Raw genomic sequence first — 21,402 nt, 5'->3', positions numbered from 1 at the left:
TTTATACTTTTCTTTTAGCAACAGCCATCCTTTGCCTGGGACTAAAGTGGGCGAAGGATTTTGCCTCTTCCTCAGTGGCAGACAGCTTTTGCTTTGTATTAGAGAGGAATCTGGAATATAGGCAGATTTGTGTCTATTCTACAATACCACCTAATCTTCACCTTGTGCTTGTTCAAGGTCTAGAACATGGATGATCTTTGCCTAAACTTTGGCAGATTCTGTACATCTGTCTTCATCCATAAGGGTTTCTCTCTTAGGCTTCCTGGCCTGCCTGCAGTCTTCCTCTGGAGCACCAGATGGAGTCCAGTGGAAAAAGACCTTGCCTAGTGGAGGCAGACCCTTCTTCTGGGAATGTCAGGGATTCTCAGCTGTCATGCTAGCTCACATTTGGTCTTAAATAATCTGAATTAAAATTTGCGTGGTTTTTTTCTTACATTTTTTTACTACTGCCATTTCTGTACTCTGCCAAAGGTAAGCGTTCATATGTTACATCTCACCTCACAGGATGGACCCTGTCACAATTTATTTTATTTTTTTATTTTGAGACAGGGTCTCACTTTGTCATCAAGGCTGGAGTGCAGTGGCACAGTCTTGGCTCACTGCAACCTCCGGGGATTCAAGCAATCCTCTTACCTCCATTTCCTGAGTAGCTGGGACTACAGGCATGTACCACCACGCCCAGGTAATTTTTTCTAATTTTAGTAGAGACAGGGTTTTGCCATGTTGCCCGGGCTGGTCTCGAACTCCTGGGTTCAAGTGATTCCCTGTCTCAGCCTCCCAAAGTGCTAGGATTACAGGTGTGAGCCTACTCGGCCAAAGTTGAATCCAGTGTTTTTTGTTTTGTTTTGTAAGACAGAGTCTCCCTCTATTGCCCAGGCTGAAGTGCAGTGGTGAGATGGTTCCTGGCATGGAGTTTCAGTTTTAAAAAGTAAGGAGGCAAACAGTTAATCATAATACAAAATAGAAAGAAATATAATAATAGTAACATGAACAAAGTCAGAGAGGAGTTGATTAATTACTACCTAGTACAGTGGTCCCCAAACTTTTTGGCAGTATGGACTGGTTTTGTGGAAGACAGTTTTTCTGCAGCCTGAGGTGGGGGCATGGGATACGGTTTTGGGATGAAACTGTTCCACCTCAGATCATCAGGCATTAGATTCTCATAAGGAACGCACAACCTAGATCCCCTCACATGTGCAGTTCACAATGTGGTTCCAGCTCCTGTGAGAATCTAATGTACGGGCTGATCTGACAGGAGGCAGAGCTCAGGTGGTAATGCTTCTCAACTTCCACTCTCCTCCTGCCCCATGACCTGTTTCCTAAGATGCCACGGACCTGTACCGGTCTGCAGCCTGGAGGTTGGGGACCCCTAACCTAAAAGATTTGGGAAATTTTTGTGGAAAAGTTTGCCTTTGAAGCGTGCTTTGTGAAAAAAAGAACAGGTTTTAGAAGGGTAACATATGCCAAAGGGCAATGGTACATTCTGCTGGGAGTTTGGGGCAGTAGGCATATTCTCTGTGGGTAAGGAATGTATGAAAGCAGGGTGGAAAAGCAGAGTGATCCAGAATAGAAGTGTGGTGAATATCATGCTAAATTGTTTGGACTTCAGTTTTGAGAGCAAACCAGTGAGAGTTTTCAAGCCAGGAGCATGATAGAGTTTCCCTGTATTTGACTTGTGACAGTGTGAATGATAGAGCAATGTATTATCTTAAACAATATCTGAATTCATTTGCCAAAGGAATGTCACAGTTACTAGTACCATGCAAATGGAGATAGTTTCAGTGAAGATGTGGGATTTGAACACTTTATAATCACTGCCCTCCTTATGTCTAAATCCACTGACTTCTTTTCTGTTCTTATTTAACCTGAAACTGGGTTATATGATATGATTAGCTCTGGGAATTCATCTTTTCTTTGATTTGTATAACACTGTGCTTAGTTCTTTGTTTACTTGCCTGACTCTCCATCTTTTTCTTCTACCACTTGCCATTTAAACTTTAGTGTTCACTATTTTGTCTTTTTTGTTGATTTAGTGTTTTCTTAAATAATCTCATTAATTCCCATGGCTTAATATGTCATCTGTAATCTAATGACTTCTAGATCTTTCTCCTGAAGCCCAGACCTGAATTTGCAACTAATTATTAGATCTGGAGGTATCTCAAATTCAGTGTGTCCAAAATTGGACTTTATTCCTCTCTCTTCTCCTAGGATCTCTCTGGGTCTCAGCTAGAAATCTGACTCATCTTGGGTACCTGCTCTTTGCAATGCCTAAGTTATTTGAATGTCAAATTTGAAAGGATTGTAGATATTATCCTGATGAACTTCCTTATTTTATAACAAAAAAGTGAGATAGGTGGTATTAATTGATCCTGGTCTACAAAGCCTGTCAAAGCCAGGGGTTAGACTCTAGAAAAAACAGTGTCTAGTAGCATCTGTAAATACCTACAAGTTGCTTTCTGATTCTGGCCATTTTTTTTAGTTTCTACCATAACATTAGCCTTAGTTCAGGTCTTCCCCTCATTTCTCATCGAATTGAACTATTATATAAGTTGAGGAGTCAGCATGAAGGATTGGGTTCAGTTATGTTCCTAGATCCAGATAGATGTGTGACTTGGTAAAGATAGACTCTGAGCCTCATTTTTACTTCAGTTTTTGTAACTAGTAGACTTTAGTAAATATGACATACTAAATAAAAGCCAGACTTATTAATATGGTTTTCAAGACCCTCCCCAGTTTGGCCTCTGCCTGTCTTTGCAGCTTTTTTTCTTCACTACTCCATGATCTGCCCCCACATGACTACTTGCTATTGCAATATACTATAAATAGTCCTTGTTTATTTTGTTCCTCTATCTACACTGCATTTTCGTAATTCACTGTCATTGGAGATAACACTTCCTCAAAGCCCAGCTCAGAAGTCACCTCTCAAGCATTTCCTGCTTTTGTGTACTCATTTTGTGTTTTTATAGCATTCTGTTTGTTATCTTTATAATATCCATATCCCAGTTATGTATAGATTTGCTTCTCCCGCTAGGGAGGATATGAGATCTCTCTGAGGTCAAGGCCTTAGTAGAATAGTCACGTGTGTGTGTGTGTGTGTCAGAGAGAGAAAGGGGAGAGTGATATTATTTAATAACCTTTTAAAAGCTCAGCGTCTTTTTTTTCATCTTAATGCATAATTCTCTTTAATTGTGATGTGGATGAACATTTAGGTTTCTAATTTTTTTTTTTTTTTGGAGACAGTCTCACTGTGTCGCCCACGCTAGAGTACAGTGGCGCAATCTTGGCTCACTGCCAGCTCTGCCTCCCAGGTTCATGCCATTCTCCTGCCTCAGCTTCCTGAGTAGCTGGGACCACAAGTGCCCACCACCACGCCCGGCTAATTTTTTGTATTTTTTTAGTAGAGACAAGGTTTCACTGTGTTAGCCAGGACGGTCTCGATCTCCTGACCTTGTGATCCGCCCACTTCGGCCTCCCAAAGTGCTGGGATCACAGGCGTGAGCCACCACACCTGGCTGGTTTCTAATTTTTTGTTATAAACACTGCTACAGTGAAAATCATCTCCCTATCCTTCATTCTCTTTGCCTTCTTTGAAATTGATCCCCCTTTTATTATTTTCCTCTATTACTTTGGTATTGTTATCCTCTTTTTTTTTAAACACTATACATATTTCATAATTATTTTATGTAGTCTCTGTTTAAATTTACCCTTATAGTTACCAGTGTCATTGTTTGCTATTGTTTACGCATTTAGAATTTCCTTAGTGATTTTGTTCTTGAATTGTGTCACTTAATTCTTTTATACTTTTAGGACTATTGTGTTTATACTTATGATGGTACATAAAAGGTAACCATCTACTAGGTACTTAGAAATATAGGCAGGGATAGAGGTGATGTGGCGAGATTACAGCTCTAAGTTTGGAATTTATCAGCATTGCTTCTGAGTGGAAGAATCTAGGAAAAGCATGGTGTAATGAAGCCAAGGAAGCTAAGCTTAAGTGTGAATAGCCAAGGGTGTCAAATATTACAGAACACTTGAAAATGATTGGCTAAGTTGTTGAAAAAGTAGCAGCCAACGGATTAGGATTCAAAATACATAGTAAGTGCTGTGCTGGTCAGGCGCAGTGACTCACGCCTGTAATCCCAGCACTTTTGGAGGCCGAGGCGGGTGGATCACGAGGTCAGGAGGTCAAGTCCAGCCTGGCCAACATGGTGAAACCCCATCTGTATTAAAAATACAAAAGTTATCCGGGCGTGGTGGTGCGTGCCTGTAATCCCAGCTACTTGGGAGACTGCGGCAGGAGAATCGCTTGAACCCAGGAGGTAGAGGTTGCAGTGAGCCAAGACTGCGCCACTGCACTCCAGCCTGGCAACAGAGTGAGACTCCGTCTCAAAAAAGAAAAAAAGTGCTGTGCTGATAAATGTTTTAACAACTGTCTAGGGATGGGCTGTTTAGCTTTTGCAGATTTCCATAGTATAATATTTCCATCATGGCCAATTTCAAACTACCAACATCATATCATTAAATGTGGAGTTGAGAAGCGATGTTTACTAACAACAGTATACCATTACATAGAAGACACTCATAATTCAATAAGAAAATGAAAATCTAATAGAAAAATGGGCAAGTATATGAATAGGCAGTTCACAGAGGAGGAAACAAATAGGCAATAAACGTAAATAAAGATGTTTATCTTACTAGTAATATGTGTAAGGGACATACAAATTAAAAACAAAAAAATGCTTTTTTATCAGAATTCAAAAATTTTAAATGTTTGATAATATCAAATCAGATGGGGACATGAGTAAATATTGATACTTTCACACCATTGATAGGAGTATGTTAATATGGCCATTCTTGAGGGCACCCTGGCAGTAGTTACTAGAATTAGAAATGGGCTCTCCTTTGATCTAGCAGATCATATTCTGATTTCTCCTCTAGAGTAGCATTCATACTTGCACACAAGAAGATGTGTGTGAAAATATTCACAGTGGTATTATTTTTAGTAAAATTTACAAAACCATATGTCCAATGGTATGATTTGTGGTAGTACTCAAAAGGGAATTGGTTGTGTCCATAATTTTTAAATGTGTACATTTTTAATGTAATTAACCTGAGTGTTTTGAATTTTCAGAGAAAGGAAGAAATTAAGGAAGTAAGAGCTAGAGAATGGGAAAGGATATAGTCCAGAGTATAGGTAGAATTTGATAAAGAAAAGGAGAGAAATCGTCTTATAATTTTAAAAAAGGGATAAATATAGAAATGGTAATATATTGGCATAAAAATTGGCAAGCTGTCACCACAAGTCAGGGTCGGGGGGAAGGAACTTGTAAATCATCTTCAAAGAAATCAGTTAACTATTTTGCCTAAATGTCTGAGTTTTAGACAGAAAGAGATACATTCAAGTAAATTTGGGAATGCATGTGGATTTTTTTTTTTTTTTTTTTTTTTTGGTGAAACGTTTCTTGGGTCAGTGACAGAATGACAGTATTTTTCTTCCAATCTGTGGAAGTCAAATAAATTATACTTAGTTGCATTAAATGTTAGAATTGGATTTGGCAAGCTTGACAACACTTTTCTGATGAATGGCTGTTATCTAGAGATGATAATCCCAATCGAAGGTAGAGTGGCAAGGTCTAGATCAAACTATGAAGTGGTAATGATACTCAGCCAGCTGATACAGCTGCTGATTAGTTTTTTTTCTCTCTATCATCAGTACCATTTTCACTCCTCTGAAAAGACAATCTAATAATACTGGTTTGGTATTTATTGGTCTCTGGATTTTAAATTTCTTAAAGTTACATATGGTTGTCTTTTGGTTCAGCTTGCTTTGGTTGGGGCTTTATGTTTTAAATGTTAACATCTGGCTGGGCACAGTGGCACGTACACCTGTAATTCCAGCACTCTGGGAGGCTGAGACACGAGAATCACTTGAACCTGAAGGCAGAGGTTGCAGTGAGCCAAGATCGTGCCACTGCATTCCAGCCTGGATGACAGAGCAAGACTCTGTCTCAAATTTAAAAAATAAATAAAAATAAAAATAAAAATTGGCCAGTCATGGTGGCTCACACCTGTAATCCCAACACTTTGAGAGGCTGAGGCAGGTGGATCACTTGAGGTCAGGAGTTCGAGATCAGCCTGGCCAACATGGTGAAACCCCATCTCTACTAAAAATACAAAAATTAGCCAGGAATGGTGGTGCGCACCTGTAATCCCAGTTACTTGGGAGGCTGAGGCAAGAGAATTGCCTGAACCTGGGAGGCGGAGGTTGCAGTGAGCTGAGATCGTGCCACTGCACCCCAGCCTGGGTGACAGAGCAAGACTCTTGTCTCAAAAAAAAAAAAAAAAAAAAAAAGTTAACATCCAAGTCTTGTATGTACTCTTCTAAATTTTTATAAAGCCCAACTTAAACATTATTACTGTGAGATTTTAGCTGGGAAACATGGAATTAAATTTTTTCCTAGTGTGGTAAAATTTTAATCAGTTAATTATTTTTAACTCAGAGGTTCTAAAAGCCACTGAAAATCATTACCACTTTATAATTTTGTCTAGGCCTTGCCATTTTGCCTTCTTTTTGGTATTAGACAAGGTGAGCAACTCTATTAAAATACACAGATATAATGAACGTTGCCTCTTCTCCCAATCTAGTCTTTACAACTTCTGTTAAGATAAGTCTTTTTAAAGTTCACCTTTTAGTATATTCAAAATTTCTTCAAAACCTTTAGCAGTTCTCTACTAAGTAAGTTCAGAAGTCTTAGAGTTCTAAAATGCGAAATAATAAAATGAGAGAATGCTCATTTCCTGTTTCCGTTGCACAGAAGACCATTTTGTTACAGGCAAATTTAGTTTTAAACAGTACTTCTAAAACTTTTATTATTTGTATTCTTTCATCTAAGCTCAGTAATATAGGAGCAAAGGTTTTAAGTGGAAAATTAGTTAAAAATAAGTTTCTTTTTGCTGTGGACTCTAAAATGTAGATTAGCAAATACAGAGTTTTATCTCTTGTTCATGATAGTTCATGAACAGACCCAGTGAAAGGAAGTGCTGCCATGGTAACATAAACCAGACTGTTACTTGAGACCATACTCAAGATACTTAACTGCCCTGAAACTGCGCGTTTTCAATACCAGTTTTTCCAATTTGCTATTTCAAGGAAATAGCAACTCTACTGTGATCAAAACAGTTTGCAGTCCCCTCACAGTAGAATTTGTAAAGTAGACTTGAACTAAACAATTTCTAGGAGTGTAATCTCAGGAATTCCAAGGTAGAGCATGGCTAGCATTATTGAAATAATTGTCTTGGTCTGTGTATGAAAAGTAACGCATGCGTATCTTTTGTATATGAAACTGAATTGGTTTTGGGGCAAAAGGTGTTATAGGTGCTAACAAAAGGTGTTATAGATGCTAACTTTTTAATTCTTTTTTTTTTTTTTTTTTTTTAAAAACACTGTTTCCCTCTGTCACCCAGACTGGCCTCAGCCTCCTGAATAGCTGAGACTATAGGCACACACCACCACACCAGGCTAATTTTTCTATTTTTGTAGAGACAGAGTTTTGCCATGTTGCTTATGCTGGTCTTGAACTCCTGAGCACAAGCAATCATCTGCACCGGCTTCCCAAAGTGCTAGGATTACAGACGTTAGCCACCACACCTGGCCTGGTGCTAACATTTTCCCTGTCATCAAAACACATTCATCATTTGGTCCAGGTGACTGAACATATAGCTAAGTGAAGTTTCATTTAATCCAAAAATACATTTGTAAAACTTGTCTTTTCTTGAAAAAGAAAAAAAAGAAAATGTCAAATACTTGTTCAGTATAGTTAATGTGATATCTTGCTGCTAAACACCAGAGAAAAGTTTCTGCTGATAATCTGGTGTGTTTCTTTCCTTATGACAGTGTGGTATGACAGCCATGGTTTTTCTCTTTCTTCATGACAGTGTGGTATGACAGCCATGGTTTTTCTGTTTATAGACATTGCCAGCATGGTAAAAAACTGCCTTACACTCAATTGCTACACCTTTCCACAGGCAAAAGGTTTTATTCTCTCCTAAATTTATTTTATCCCTTGTTTTTTTGCCATCTAACTTTTGCCTTTTTTTCAGAACTAATTGATTTTTTCTTATTGTTGATTTTTTTTCAAAATTCCCTCCTCTGTGGAAAGTAAAGGAGTAGGAATATACCATTATTCAACCAATATGCCGCAAACCCTTACGTATGTCACTTTCAGAATGGCCCCTTAATATTCACCTATTTTGCAGCTATGTGTCTCTTGCGGATAAATCCTCTTATTTGAATCTCATTACAATTCAGTGAAGTGGACTGCATTGTTGTTTTACTTTACGGGTAAAATGTAAATGAGAAGTCTGACTCTCAAAAATTAAATGATTTGCCCAATATCACATAGCCAGTCAATAAGTAGGGATCGGGACCTCGGTTTTTGAACCTATATAACAGTGTTCTTTCATTTTGCCATTCAGCTATAAAAATTATGACACAATATTCAGAGATAAAAGAGCCTCAGTAATGGACTAATATTACCTTGAAAAAGACTGTGGGAAATGGAAGGACTCTGGAGATCATCACATTAAATCTTAATAGCAATCATAATAGCTTATATCATAGGAGATTTCATGCACGCAAAAAGGAGTGTGAGAATGAGAAACAAGTAAATTTTGTTGTTATCTAAATCATTGTTAATGTAGTCGTAAAGGTAATTTAAATTTTGAGGAAGAGTTTTTGAAGTAGAAAAGGTATAATATAAAACCAGAAACTAATAACATTTGAACCTCACTAATCTTGTGAGTTAGAGGAAGGTGACTTTTAGTCGCTACAGTGCACACATAGCAAGCTCACTTCAACCTTAGTTTCATACTCGAAAGGTACTAGAGATTATTTCCCCCTGCACGTTTATTTAAAACATTTAGACACTGACTGTTTATGTATAAAAGTTCCTAGTTATTCTTGTGCATTTTATTCTAGGTTAATGGAAAAGGTTCCTTATGGTGTGTTGATCCGGAATATAAACCCAATCTTATCCAGGCACTGAAGAAGCAACCTTTTTCTTCAGCATCTTCGCAAAAGTAAGGATCTTCCATATAACTGTCAGTGGTAATTTATAGGATTTCATTGTGTGAGACGGAGAAACTTAAAGGTCTAGGGTATTTTGTTTCTGTTTTTTAATTGTATAAAGAAGTATTTATGTTTTATTTAGTTTTTAGTTTTTGTTTCTGTTTTTGTTTTTGTTGTTTTGTGAGACCAAGTCTTACTCTGTCACCTAGGCTAGAGTGCAGTAGCGAGATCTCGGCTCACTTTAACCTCTGTCTCCCAGGTTCAGGTGATCCTCCCGCCTTGGCCTCCCTATTAGCTGGGACTAAAGGCACGCACCACTACTCCCAGCTAATCTTGTCTTTTTAGTAGAGACGGGGTTTCACCATGTTGACCTAGCTAGGCTCCAACTCCTGACCTCAAGTGATCTCCCACCTCTGCCTCCCAAAGTGCTGGGATTACAGGCATGAGCCACCATCCTTGACCTGTTGTTTCTTTTCTTTTCTTTTTTTTTTAAGAAGTCTTTATGGATAAGACATTAGCCTAAGTTAGTTTTCCTTATGGTCTAATTTGTACTTCTAGAAAACAGGAAATTGGTTAGTTGAGAACATACACTCTGGGAAATATAGTCAGTACTGAATATGTTATAAGTAAACCCTAAAGAAAGTTGTAATATAATTTCAGCTACAAACAGATCAGATCATTTTAATTGTCTGCAATACTAATGCTAACCTAAAAATGAAGGAAATTAAAAATATATTTAAAATTTTTTAATAAGATGATTAAGTTTGTCATAACATTTTATATACATATGTAGGTTTCTTTTTCTATTTTAGGGTTTTTTTTCATAGTACTTAAAATATTTGAAAAGTATGTTCAAGTCTAAAATTTTTAAATGTTTGGCAAATAAAATAATGCTTTGAACTTTGTTTTTATTTTTTCTGGTAAATATAATTGTACTGTATTTGCTTATAATTTTCCTTGGCTTTGTTTTCAATCCCAGTAACCCCTATTGATCTTCTAGCTTCCTCATTTTCAGTTAAATCTGAAAATACCCTGACCTTCTTAAATCTGATTTTTGTTTCCTTTTTCTTTTTTTTTTTTCTTTCTTTTTGAGACGGAGTCTCGCTCTGTTGCCCAGGCTGGAGTGCAGTGGCCGGATCTCAGCTCACTGCAAGCTCCGCCTCCCGGGTTCACGCCATTCTCCTGCCTCAGCCTCCCGAGTAGCTGGGACTACAGGCGTCCGCCACATCGCCCGGCTAGTTTTTTGTATTTTTTAGTAGAGACGGAGTTTCACCGTGTTAGCCAGGATAGTCTCGATCTCCTGACCTCGTGATCCACCCGTCTCGGCCTCCCAAAGTGCTGGGATTACAGGCTTGAGCCACCGCGCCCGGCCTTTGTTTCCTTTTTCTAAAGCAGACTTTAGAGTCTTCTACAATTTATTATCTACCTTCATTTGAATTGAAAATCCCAGATTTGGTTAAAATACTTTTAAGGGTAGTTTATAATGGCTAACTTGTTTTTTGAAAAATTTGAAAAGATTTTTAATAAAGTAATAAATGGAAATTTTTAAACATATGCACAAAAGTAGATAGAAAGTTATAATGAACTGCCAGCTGCAGCAATCATCAACATTTCATATAGTGGTTAATTTGAATTATTAAAGTATCATTAGATAACTTGCAGAGGAGTGGTTGTAGCTGAAATACAGTAAATAGGTGGGAAAGCTAAAGTTGAAATATCAGTAATATATTCACTCACTGAGATTTTAAGCTTCTTTACCATATTTGTAGATTAGATGGATCATTATCAAAAGAATAACTGAGGATTTATCTTTATGAAATGAAACCTAGAAAAGAAGTTACCAGATTTTATATTCTCATTTGGAAATTGATATCTTTATTAATTAATTTTGGTTATTATGAGGTATTCTAAATAATAATTTAGAAACTAATGGTAAGTTCTATTGATGTTCACCTATGTGTTTTACTTAGCTGTGTTGGTTTTTTCTTTAACTGAAGATTAAGCCTGGGCAACATGGCGAAACCCTGTCTCTACCAAAAATACAAAAATTAGCTGGGCGTGGGTAGTGCACACCTGTGGTCCCAGCTACTCAGGAGGGTGAGGTGGGAGGATCGTTTAAGCCTGGGAGGCAGAGGTTGCAGTGAGCCAAGATGGTGCCACTGTACTGCAGCCTGGGTGACAGACTGAGACCCCATCTCAAAAAAAAAAAAGATTATATGAAAGAATTGGCACCATTTTTTCTAAACCATCACAAATATATTTTGCTGTCTTTGATATATTGCATTTTCATGTTTCTTTTAGCCTTAATTATAAGTTTAAATGTTAAAAGTGATCTTGTGGCTTTAAAACAAGATAAAAACTATGGTTGGGCGAGGTGGCTCAAGCCTATAATCCCAGCACTTTGGTAGGCTGAGGCCAGTGGATCACCTGAGATTGAGAGTTTGAGACCAGCCTGGCCAACATGGTGAAACCCTGTCTCTACTAAAAATACAAAAATCAGCTGGATATGGTGGCACGCGCCTGTAACCCCAGCTACTCGGGAGGCTGAGGCAGGAGAATTGGCTTGAACCCAGGAGGCAGAGGTTGTAGTGAGCCAAGATGGCGCCACTGTACTCCAACCTAGGCAACAGAACGAGACTCTGTGTCAAAAAAAAAAGATAAAAACGACAACATAAGGGTTGTATATAACCGTTGACTTTAAACCCTTAATATAAAATGAAACCTTTTCCCCTTTATGTTGTTTGGCAAAATAATAGTTCCATCTGACATGCTTTTGTGTAGCCTTGCATATAAGAATTTGTAAGTCTGAGGAAAAGAGTGAGATACAGTATATGTAAAACTATGAATAGGAAATAAACTTTTAAGTTAGTTAACAAATAGATTTTTTCATACTATCATAAATTCCAAAGAAGAGAAGTAGTTTTTCCCAAAAATATTTTAATTCCTGGATTTAAAAAAGAACTGTTGATGTCTTCTCATGAATATAGAAAGTTTAATTTTATATTTATTAATAAAACCAGGAACATACCTGTTTGCTATCAGTACCAAGTGTTCCTTAACCATGTGTTTTGGTAAATGCTTTTATTTCTGTGGTAATACCTATATTAGTATTATATCAAACTTAAGCATCCAATACAAAACCAAACAGTAACTATCATGTATTATCTATTGTTCCAGGCATTTTAAATGCATTATTCTTATTTAATTATCACAACAGCCTGCGTGGGAGATTTAATTATTCCTGTTTTACAGATGAAAAAACTAAGAGATTAATTATTTTGCCTAAGAACATCCAAATAGTTGTGATTTAATTTTGGCTCCTATGCTCTTTCTGCTTTGTCAGACTTTCTAAATTGAGTAGTACTAGCAAAGAAAACAAGGTAATAGTTTGTTTTTTATAGTACAAATTAGCTGTATTTGTGACTAAGTTGTATAACAAGTGAAATAGTTGGGTGCGAGTGGCTCACGCCTGTAATCCCAGCACTTTAGGAGGCCAAGGCAGGTAGACTGAATGAGCCCAGGAGTTTGAGACAGTTTGCACAACATGGTAAAACCCTTTCTCTACCAAAAAAAAATACAAAAATTAGCCAGACATGGTGGTGCATGCTTGTGGTCCCAGCTACTCAGGCAGCTAAGGTGGGAGGATCACCTGAGCCCAGAAAGTCAAGGCTTCAGTGAGCTAAAATCACGCCACTGCACTCCAGCCTGGGCAACAGAGTGAGAGAGAACCTGTCAAAAATTAGGGGGGAAAAAGTGAAATAAAAATTTTTATAAGCACATTTGCTTTTCTGTTTGTTTTTCAGTGGTTCTTTATCACCTCACTATTTAAGCTCTGTACTCAAGCAGAACCAGATGCGAACCCTCAGAGGTATGTGTGAATATCAGTACAGTCAAGCACCACACAACAATCTTTTGGTCAACAGTGGGCTGTGCATATGATGGTGGTCCCCTAAGATTATAATGGAGCTGAAAAATTTCTGTTGCCTGGTGACCTGGTAGCTTGTTGTAACATTGTGGCACATTTACTGAAGTTTTTACTTCAGTAAAATGCATTTACTGAAGTTTGTGGTGATGCTGGTGCAAGCAGACTCACTGCACTGCTAGTCATGTAAAAGTATAGCATGTAGTTATGTACATACATTAATACTTGATAATGGTAATAAACAACTGTGTCACTAGTTTGTGTATTTACTATACTTTTTACTGTTATTTTTGAGTATACCCCTTCCACTAATTAAAAAAAGTTAACTCTAAAAGAGCCTCACACAGGTCCTTCAGGAGGTATTGTAGAAGAAGGTATTGTTATAGAAAGATGACAGCTCCATGTGTTTATTGTCCCTAAAGACCTTCCAGTGGGACAAAATGTAGAGGCAGAAGACAGTGATATTGATGATCTTGACCCTGTGTATGCTCAGGTTAACGTGTGTATTTGTGTCTTTGTTTTTAATTAAAAAGTTAAAAAAATGTTAATTTAAAAATAGAAAAAAGCTTATAGGTTATAAGTAAAATATTTTTATACAGCTGTATTATGTATTTTATGCTGTTATTACAAAAGAGTAAAGTTTAAAAAATTAAAAAGTTTATAAAGTAAAAGGTTACAGTAAACTAAGGTTAATGTATTGTTGAAGAAAGAAAATCAATTTAGTGCAGCCTAAGTGTATAATGTTTATAAAGTCTACAGTAGTGTACAGTAATGTCCTAGGCCTCTACATTCACTCACCACTCACACTCTGACTCACCCAGAGCAATTCCGGTCCTTCAAGCTTCATTCATGGTAAGTACCCTATACAGGTGTACCATTTTAAATATTTATGTAGTGTTTTTGTTGTACCCCCTTTTTTGTCCCCTGGCAGAAACTAATAGAGCATTTACTGTACCTTTTCTATGTTTAGAGACACAAATACCATTTGTGATACAATTGCCAATAGTATTCAGTACAGAACATGGTGTACAATTTTGTAGCTCAGGAGCAATCCTAGGTGTGTAGTAGGCTATACCATTTAGGTTTGTGTTAAGCACACTCTAGGATGTTCACACAATGACAAAATCACATAACAGTACATTTCTCAGAACATATTCCCTTCATTAAACAAAGCATGACTGCATTTTTTTTTTTTTTAAGAGATGGCGTCTTGCCATATTGCCCACACTGGTCTTGAATGCCTGGGCTCAAGTGATCTCCTGCCTAAGCCTCCCAAGTAGGTGGGACTACAGGCACACATGACTGTATTTTAAATCATAAAAAATTCAGATAAAAATTCAGGGTATTTTGTTGTTGCCGTTTAACATTTTTCTATTTTAAAAGATATTATATATTATAGGAGATTTGGGCAATAAAAACATTTATAAAAGAGAAAGTAAAGTCATTTATACCATTGTTAATATTTTGTTTTATTTTTATTTATTTATTTATTTTGAGCCAAGTTCTCATTCTGTCACCCAGGCCAGAGGGCAGTGGCACAGTCCATGACTCACCACAGCCTCAAAATCCTGGGCTCAAGCCATCCTCCCACCTCAGCCTCCCAAGTAGCCAGGACTACAGGTGCCATCACACCTGGCTAATTTTATTGTTAACATTTTGATATAGTTCCTTTGGGGGTTTTTTAATGCCATATATGTAAATAGATACATTTGCATGCATGTATGTACAGGGACACATACATAAACACACACATACTTTTTCTCCAAATACTAGATTCACACTGTGTGTATAGTTTTATATCCCATTTCCATTTATTTTTATGTGTATTTTTCATTGAAAATAGGATTGAATTTTTTAGTAATATCAGTAGAGTTATTACCTTTTCAGGTCTATCTTAGACTAGAATAGGGGTTGGCAAACTATGGCCATGGCCATGTCTGGCCTGCCATCTGTTTTTGGGTGTCCCATGAGCTAAGGATGGTTTTACATTTGTAAAATGGTTGGAGAAAACAAAATCAAATAACAGTAACATTTCAAGACTATGAAAATTCATTGCAACAGAGACCTACATATTATATCCTGGGTTTTGCCTCTTAGCCTGCAAAACCTAAAATGTTTACCTTCTGACCCTTTACTGAAGAAGTTTGTCATCCCTTGAATTAGAATATACTTGAAGATATTTCTCCTATAGGTTATTTAATCTGAAGAACTTTAATTTTAAAAGGTAGTAAGTTGACTTTTTAAAAGTATATCAAAAGTCTGAATTAGTGGGGTTTTTTCTTCTTGTAGATTAGTAATACAGTAAAATCAGTTTTTCTAGTGTTGCTTTGGAGCCTAGAGACATTTTCATAACCTTTACAAATAGAAAATTTCGGATGAAAACCTTTCTGTGTATCAGAAATTTTTTGGCTCTTTGGAACTATACTAAACTGAGCCTCAGAAGCAGTGTGCTGATATCTTTTAAAATAAAGGAGGAAAAGAATATGAAAAAGTTCTAGAGAACCCTGCAAAGAAGTTAAATGGATAGGGGATCTGTTTCAGATAATGTTCTGTCTTAACATAAGACAAATATCTGTGTTCCTGTTACCGACATCAGTAAATGTAGTTTCTCTTTACATTTAGGTATTGCCAAAACGCCTTTATCTTTGTATTGCCTCAATAAAGTCTGACACTTATTCTCTAAAACTCAGTTTATATACATATTTTGAGAACATTTTCTTTGTGAATTCTGGAGTTTACTTAAAATCTTTTCTTCCTCTTGTTCTATTCTATCCAAATTCTTTCTTTGGGGAACAGACATTTCCACGAGTTTCTCCTGCTAATTTCAGCTGCATGTTTTTCATTATTAGGGCACAGGTACTTCTTCTTCATCTAATGACTTATACATGTTATGCATCATCTCTCTCATGCTACCAGCACCTTACCTCCATTCCTATATGCATGGGTCTTAGGCCTGTTCCTCTAGTAATAATTAACTTAGTAGGGAGGTGGTTGGTATTCTAGGTTAAAACAAATGCACATCTGTCCTGGAATATAATACAAAATTCTCCATGAATTTTAAGGGGAAAAAAAACAAAACCTCACAAATTTAGGAAATTTTATTTTTGAACTTGGTTGTTTTGGGGTATATTTCTGAGGAAATTTTCTCTTGCCTCTTTATATTATTTCTAGAGAGAAGTTTAAAAAACACCAAGTGGATTAGACATTCATTACAGCTAATACTGTTGAGCCTCCTGCCAGACTCCTTGTGCCAGAAACTGTTGTAGGTTCCTTGGGATATGCATAGATGAGGTCTGCTCTTAGAAAATGTATACTTTGGCTGGGCACAGTGGCTCATGCCTATAATCCCAGCACTTTGGGAGGCCAAGGTAGGTGGATCACATGAGGTCAAGAGTTCGAGACCAGTCTGGCCAACATGGTGAAACCCCGTCTCTCCCCATCTCTACATGTGGTGGCACATGCCTGTAATCCCAGCTGCTCGGGAGGCTGAGGCAGGAGAATCACTTCAACTCAGGAGGCGGAGATTGCAAGGAGCGGAGATCGCACCACTGCACTCCAGCCTAGGCAACAGAGTGAGACTCCATCTCAAAAAAAAAAAAAATTGGTGGAGAACACCTGATTATCAATGATTTGTCCAAGATACAACCTCAAACTCTGTGGAACAAAAGTTCTCCCTGGCAGAGAAAATCATAACAATAGAGAAAGTTGTCTGGCAGTTGCTAGGAATCTGTCTGGCATGTTGATATAGACCAGGTAGATGTGGTCATTAGCCCATGTTGATGTAGACCAGGTAGATGTGGTCATTAGTGTGGCAATGCAAATATAGAAGTTTAAGAGCTTATTTAGCATAATAAGGACTTTGAACATCGTCCTCTGCCTAGAACAATTAATAAGCCTTAAGTTGCTTACTTGATGCTTTGCATGCATTATCTAATTTAATCCTTAAAACAACCTTCTGAAATATTGCTGCCCCTCTTTTACAAATAAGCAAACTGAAGTTCGGGGAGATTAAGTAACTTCTCAAGGTCACACAACTAGTAAGTGGCAAAGAAGGATTCAGATTCAATAATTCTAATTTCAAAGGCTGACTCCTACTAGATAAGTGGCACTGGGAGACCTACTGAAGAACTTTAAATGTGAGTTTTATGTTTTATAAAGATCACTTAGGTGTTATTGTTGGCCTCCAATATTAAAACATATATTCATCTAACACTTCACAGAATCATTTACTGGTCATTATATTAGAGCTACCTTTAGACATATAAGACTAAGGCGAGAGATTAGGCTTAGAACTCCAGAAACTGCTATCAGCCTAAACAGATGCAGCAGTGTGTTTGTTGTCTCTTGATCAACTTATAATGACTAATTTTATGTGACAATATCAGTGTTACAGCATTGTATAATAGATAGCAGGAGACACAGGATTCTCATATTGAGATAGCAGAACAAAATTTTTTTTGGTTAATAGTTTGGTTTGGTGTGTATTTAGAGTAAATTCACCTGTTTAAAAATATTACTGAGCTGTTCTAGACACCAAGGTACGTCAGTGAACAAAGCAGACAAAAATGGAACTCACATTCCAGTTAGTAAATTTTAGTAGTTATGCTAACTACTAAAAGCATCTGGTATACTACAAACAGATATAAAATTAAGGTAGTTGATGGTGATGTTAGGGCTACATGTAAATCTAAGATTTGTGTCTTATTGAAATGAAACTAAACCAGTGGTCCAGAGAGCTTAAAGTGTTGGTAATTTATTGAAACTGTTCTTCTGCTTCAGAGAATTACAAGAGACAGCTTCTCCATCTGGATGCTCTGCAAATGTATATATTAATTTTGATAGAGACAATAAATCCTTTTTTAGTTACTACAAAGCTTATACCATTTAAATTATTTCTATAATTCTCATATCATTCCTTACACAAATGGACTGAGAATCAAACAACAGAAATATGCTCGACTTATAACCTTACTCTCATATGGCTAAAACTGGTGTCTTTTAATTGTTTTAATTATTTTTAATAATTTCCCAACATCAAGGTTAAGGAAATAAAGATCAACAGGCACAAATTAACAGGTTTTTTAAATTGTTGTTTATTTTTTGTTTTTTGAAACGGAGTCTTGCTCTGTCATCCAGGCTGTAAGTGCAGTGGCACGATCTCCGCTCGCTGTAACCTCCACTTGCTAGGTTCAAGTGATTCTCCTGCCTCAGCCTCCCAAGTAGCTGGGATTACAGTCACATACGACCTCACCCGGCTAATTTTTGTATTTTTAGTAGAGACAGGGTTTCACCATATTAGCCAGGCTGGTCTCAAACTCCTGACCTCAAGTGATCCACCCACCTCAGCCTTCCAAAGTGCTGGGATTACAGGCCTGAGCCACCCTGCTTAGCCAAATTCACAGTTTTGACACGGTTTTGTTTGAACCAGTTATGAAATCAGTAGCATGTTTTTAACTACCAAATTTTGGTTCCTTGTGAACTGGATATGTTAGATAATACGGCTAATAGTGTTATTGTTTTTAAAAACAGAGCCACCTTTAAAATAGCATAAGTACTTTATCAATGAAAAAATACCATTATGAAGTGTTTTCAAATGTGACAATAAACAAATGAGTCTTCAGTTTAAATTTAATAGCAAAATTGACTGAGCACGGTGGTTCATGCTCGTAATCCCAGCACTTTGGGAGGCCGAGACGGATCCCTCAGGAGTTCAAGACCAGCCTGGGCAACATGGTGAAACCCCATATCTACAAAAAATATGAAAATTAGCTGGGCGTGGTGGTGCACACCTGTGGTTCCAGCTACACGAGAGGCTGAGGTGGGCAGATCACTTGAACCTGGGAGGTGGAGGTTGCAGTGAGCCATGATTGCACCATCGCACTCCAGCTTGGACAACAGAGTGAGACCCTGTTGATAAACAACAAACCAGTCAACAAAAACAGGTTGGGTACTATAATTAAAAATTGTTCGTAAGTTCTACCCAGAGAATTTTTATTCCCTTTGTTCTACAAAGTTCAATATTGTACCTTGGACAAATCATTGATAATCAGGTGTTCTCAATTATGATGGTGTTTTGGGTTATTTCTCTATTGCTTATTTTTAATGTTGAAGTTAAACTTTTTTTCACAGTTAATTGGCAAGGCATTGTAGGAAGCATATTTATAAATGTTTTAAATAAGATACAGGCAAAATTTTTTTTTTTTTTTTTTTTTTTTTTTTACAAAGCTACTTTTAATACTTTGGGTTGAGCCCCACAGGAATAAAAGACACTGGGAAGGGGTAACCCCCTCACCCCCGGGAGTGGCCCAGCGGGAGAGAGGCTACCTGAGGGGAAGGAAGCACAAAAGGGACCTGCTGCAGACTCAGGGCAAAGGGAATGCTATTGGTGCTGGGACCTGTGAGCACTACAGGAGGAAAGGCGAGCGTGGTGGGACTGGCTCCAGGCACACAGGCGAAGGGCAAGAGGGTTGGACACGAAGCCACAAAGCTACTTGGGTTCCTCCTCATTTGCCTTTTTCTGCTTCTGCTGCATGATCTCCGAGTCCCTCGGCTTGCGGGCGGCAGCAGAAAGCCCGTCATCTCGGCGCTTTCCCTTAACCGAGTCGCTCTGCTTTTTCGTATTCTTCTGGCGGGCGAGCTCACGCTGGTTACCGTGGGTCATGGCGACGGCAGCGGCTCCGACCTGCCTCCGTTACGTCCCCTCGTTCTGTCCCGCAAAATTCTTTTGTAAAGAAGTGTTTGGTTTCACAAAGTTAATTTCATGTTGGATAATTCAAATTAATTTGGCTGTATAAGTTATTTACAATAAATAAATACATTTAAGGAGTATTTTTCGTACCATTCTACTGTTATAGAAACAGTACTTAATTTTGTTATCGCTTTAAAATATTCAGAAATGGTGTTCATGTAGCTTTCTTATGTTATCAGGATAAGCCTCTTAATCAGTTTTAGGTGTTGTGTTTCAAAAATATGTTCCTTGAATCATAATGGATGCTTGTTAAAAGAAGTCAAGTTAGGCGGGGCAGGGGGCTCATGCCTGTAATCCCAGCACTTTGGGAGGCCAAGGTGGGTGGATCATCTGAGGTCAGGAGTTCGAGACCAACCTGACCAACATGATGAAACCCCATCTCTACTAAAAATACAGAAATTAGCTGGCATGGTGGTAAGTGCCTGTAATCCCAGCTACTCAGGAGGCTGAGGCAGGAGTATCACTTGAACCCAAGAGGCGGAGGTTGCAGACAGCCGAAATGGCGCCGTTGCACTCCAGCCTAGACGACAAGAGTGAAACTCCATCTCAAAAAAAAGAAGTCAAGTTAGAGATACACTAATTTTTTAGTAAGTAGATTTTATAGGTGCTTCATTTATAAGACAAAGTTTCTGTAATTGGTTTCTCATTATAATGCATTTCCTTGTTAGATTATTTTACCATCACCTTCCTCTTTTATAAAATTGGAAACAAGGTAGATCCTTTTTTATTAAAAAGAAGAATTAGGCTGGACACGGTGGCTCACACCTGTAATCCCAGCACTTTGGGAACCTGAGGCGGGAGGATCAGTTGAGCTCAGGAAACATAGTAAAACCGTATCTCTACAAAAAATAAAAATAAAAATTAGCCAGGTGTGGTGGTACATGCCTGTGGTCCCAGCTACTTGGGAAGCTAAGGTGGAAGTATCGTTTGAGCCCTGGAGGTTGAGGCTACAGTGAGCCATGATTGTGCCACTACACTCCAGCCTGGGTAACAGAGGAGACCTTATGTCTTGAGAAAATAAAAGAAAAAAAAAAAAGAAAAATTAGTTTATGGAGAAGTAATCTCTCTGTTGGGGCTTTTGCATAACGCCATGCATGTTTTACCCTCTGCAAGTTCGCCTGGCTTAAGACAGTGAGTGGGGCCTGAAATTCAGCCCACATTCCATTCTTCTAGCTGTGTGCCTTGAATAGGGAACCATTCACCTAGAGGAAGATTTGCCTTTTTTCCAACTCACACAGAGACACATTATGGGCTAGTGGCTGCATCTTTTCTTCTTCAGATGTGATAGAATACTGAACTCAGAACAAATTGTCTCAGCCTTCATCCTAAAAAACAGGAATTGGAGAGGTCATTTTTTTTGCTAATCTCTTGAATGTGGCATGTGGGCATCATTGATTCAAATCCTTTGTACTTGCTCTTCTTTCTGCCTAATACTCTTTTCCCTCAGATATCATTCTTTCCCTCCCTGAGGTCTTTGCCCAACTGTAGCCTACCTTCTCCTTCAGGATTTCTCTGACCTCTGTATTTAAAATTGTAACCACTTTCCCTAACACTCTATTTCCCGTTCCTCTTAATTTTTTTAAATTTCTTGGCCATTTGTATGTCTTCTTTTGAGCAATGTCTGTTCTGATAATTTGCCCATTTTGAAATTAGAGGGTTTTGGTT

General features: G+C 37.8%; 1 protein-coding gene and 1 pseudogene across 11 annotated transcripts in view; one reads left to right on the top strand and one right to left on the bottom strand.

The window, feature by feature from the left end:
* Positions 1 to 21,402, top strand: part of FOXN2 (forkhead box N2) — a 65,451-nt gene that overhangs the window by 35,457 nt on the left and 8,592 nt on the right. For all 10 annotated transcript variants that reach the window (XM_015112311.3, XM_015112307.3, XM_015112309.3 and 7 more), the window contains 2 exon segments: positions 8,978 to 9,078; positions 12,871 to 12,935. In XM_015112311.3, coding sequence (XP_014967797.1) covers positions 8,978 to 9,078; positions 12,871 to 12,935 — 166 coding nt within the window.
* Positions 19,186 to 19,668, bottom strand: LOC106992940 (small EDRK-rich factor 2 pseudogene; annotated as a pseudogene). The gene has a single exon (XR_001439077.3). The product of XR_001439077.3 is annotated as a small EDRK-rich factor 2 pseudogene (transcript).

The sequence above is a fragment of the Macaca mulatta genome, chromosome 13, assembly GCF_049350105.2.
Source record: "Macaca mulatta isolate MMU2019108-1 chromosome 13, T2T-MMU8v2.0, whole genome shotgun sequence".
Classification (NCBI taxonomy): Eukaryota; Metazoa; Chordata; class Mammalia; order Primates; family Cercopithecidae; genus Macaca; species Macaca mulatta.
Note: the sequence above shows the minus strand (reverse complement) of the source record. Positions and strands in the feature narration are given on the sequence as shown.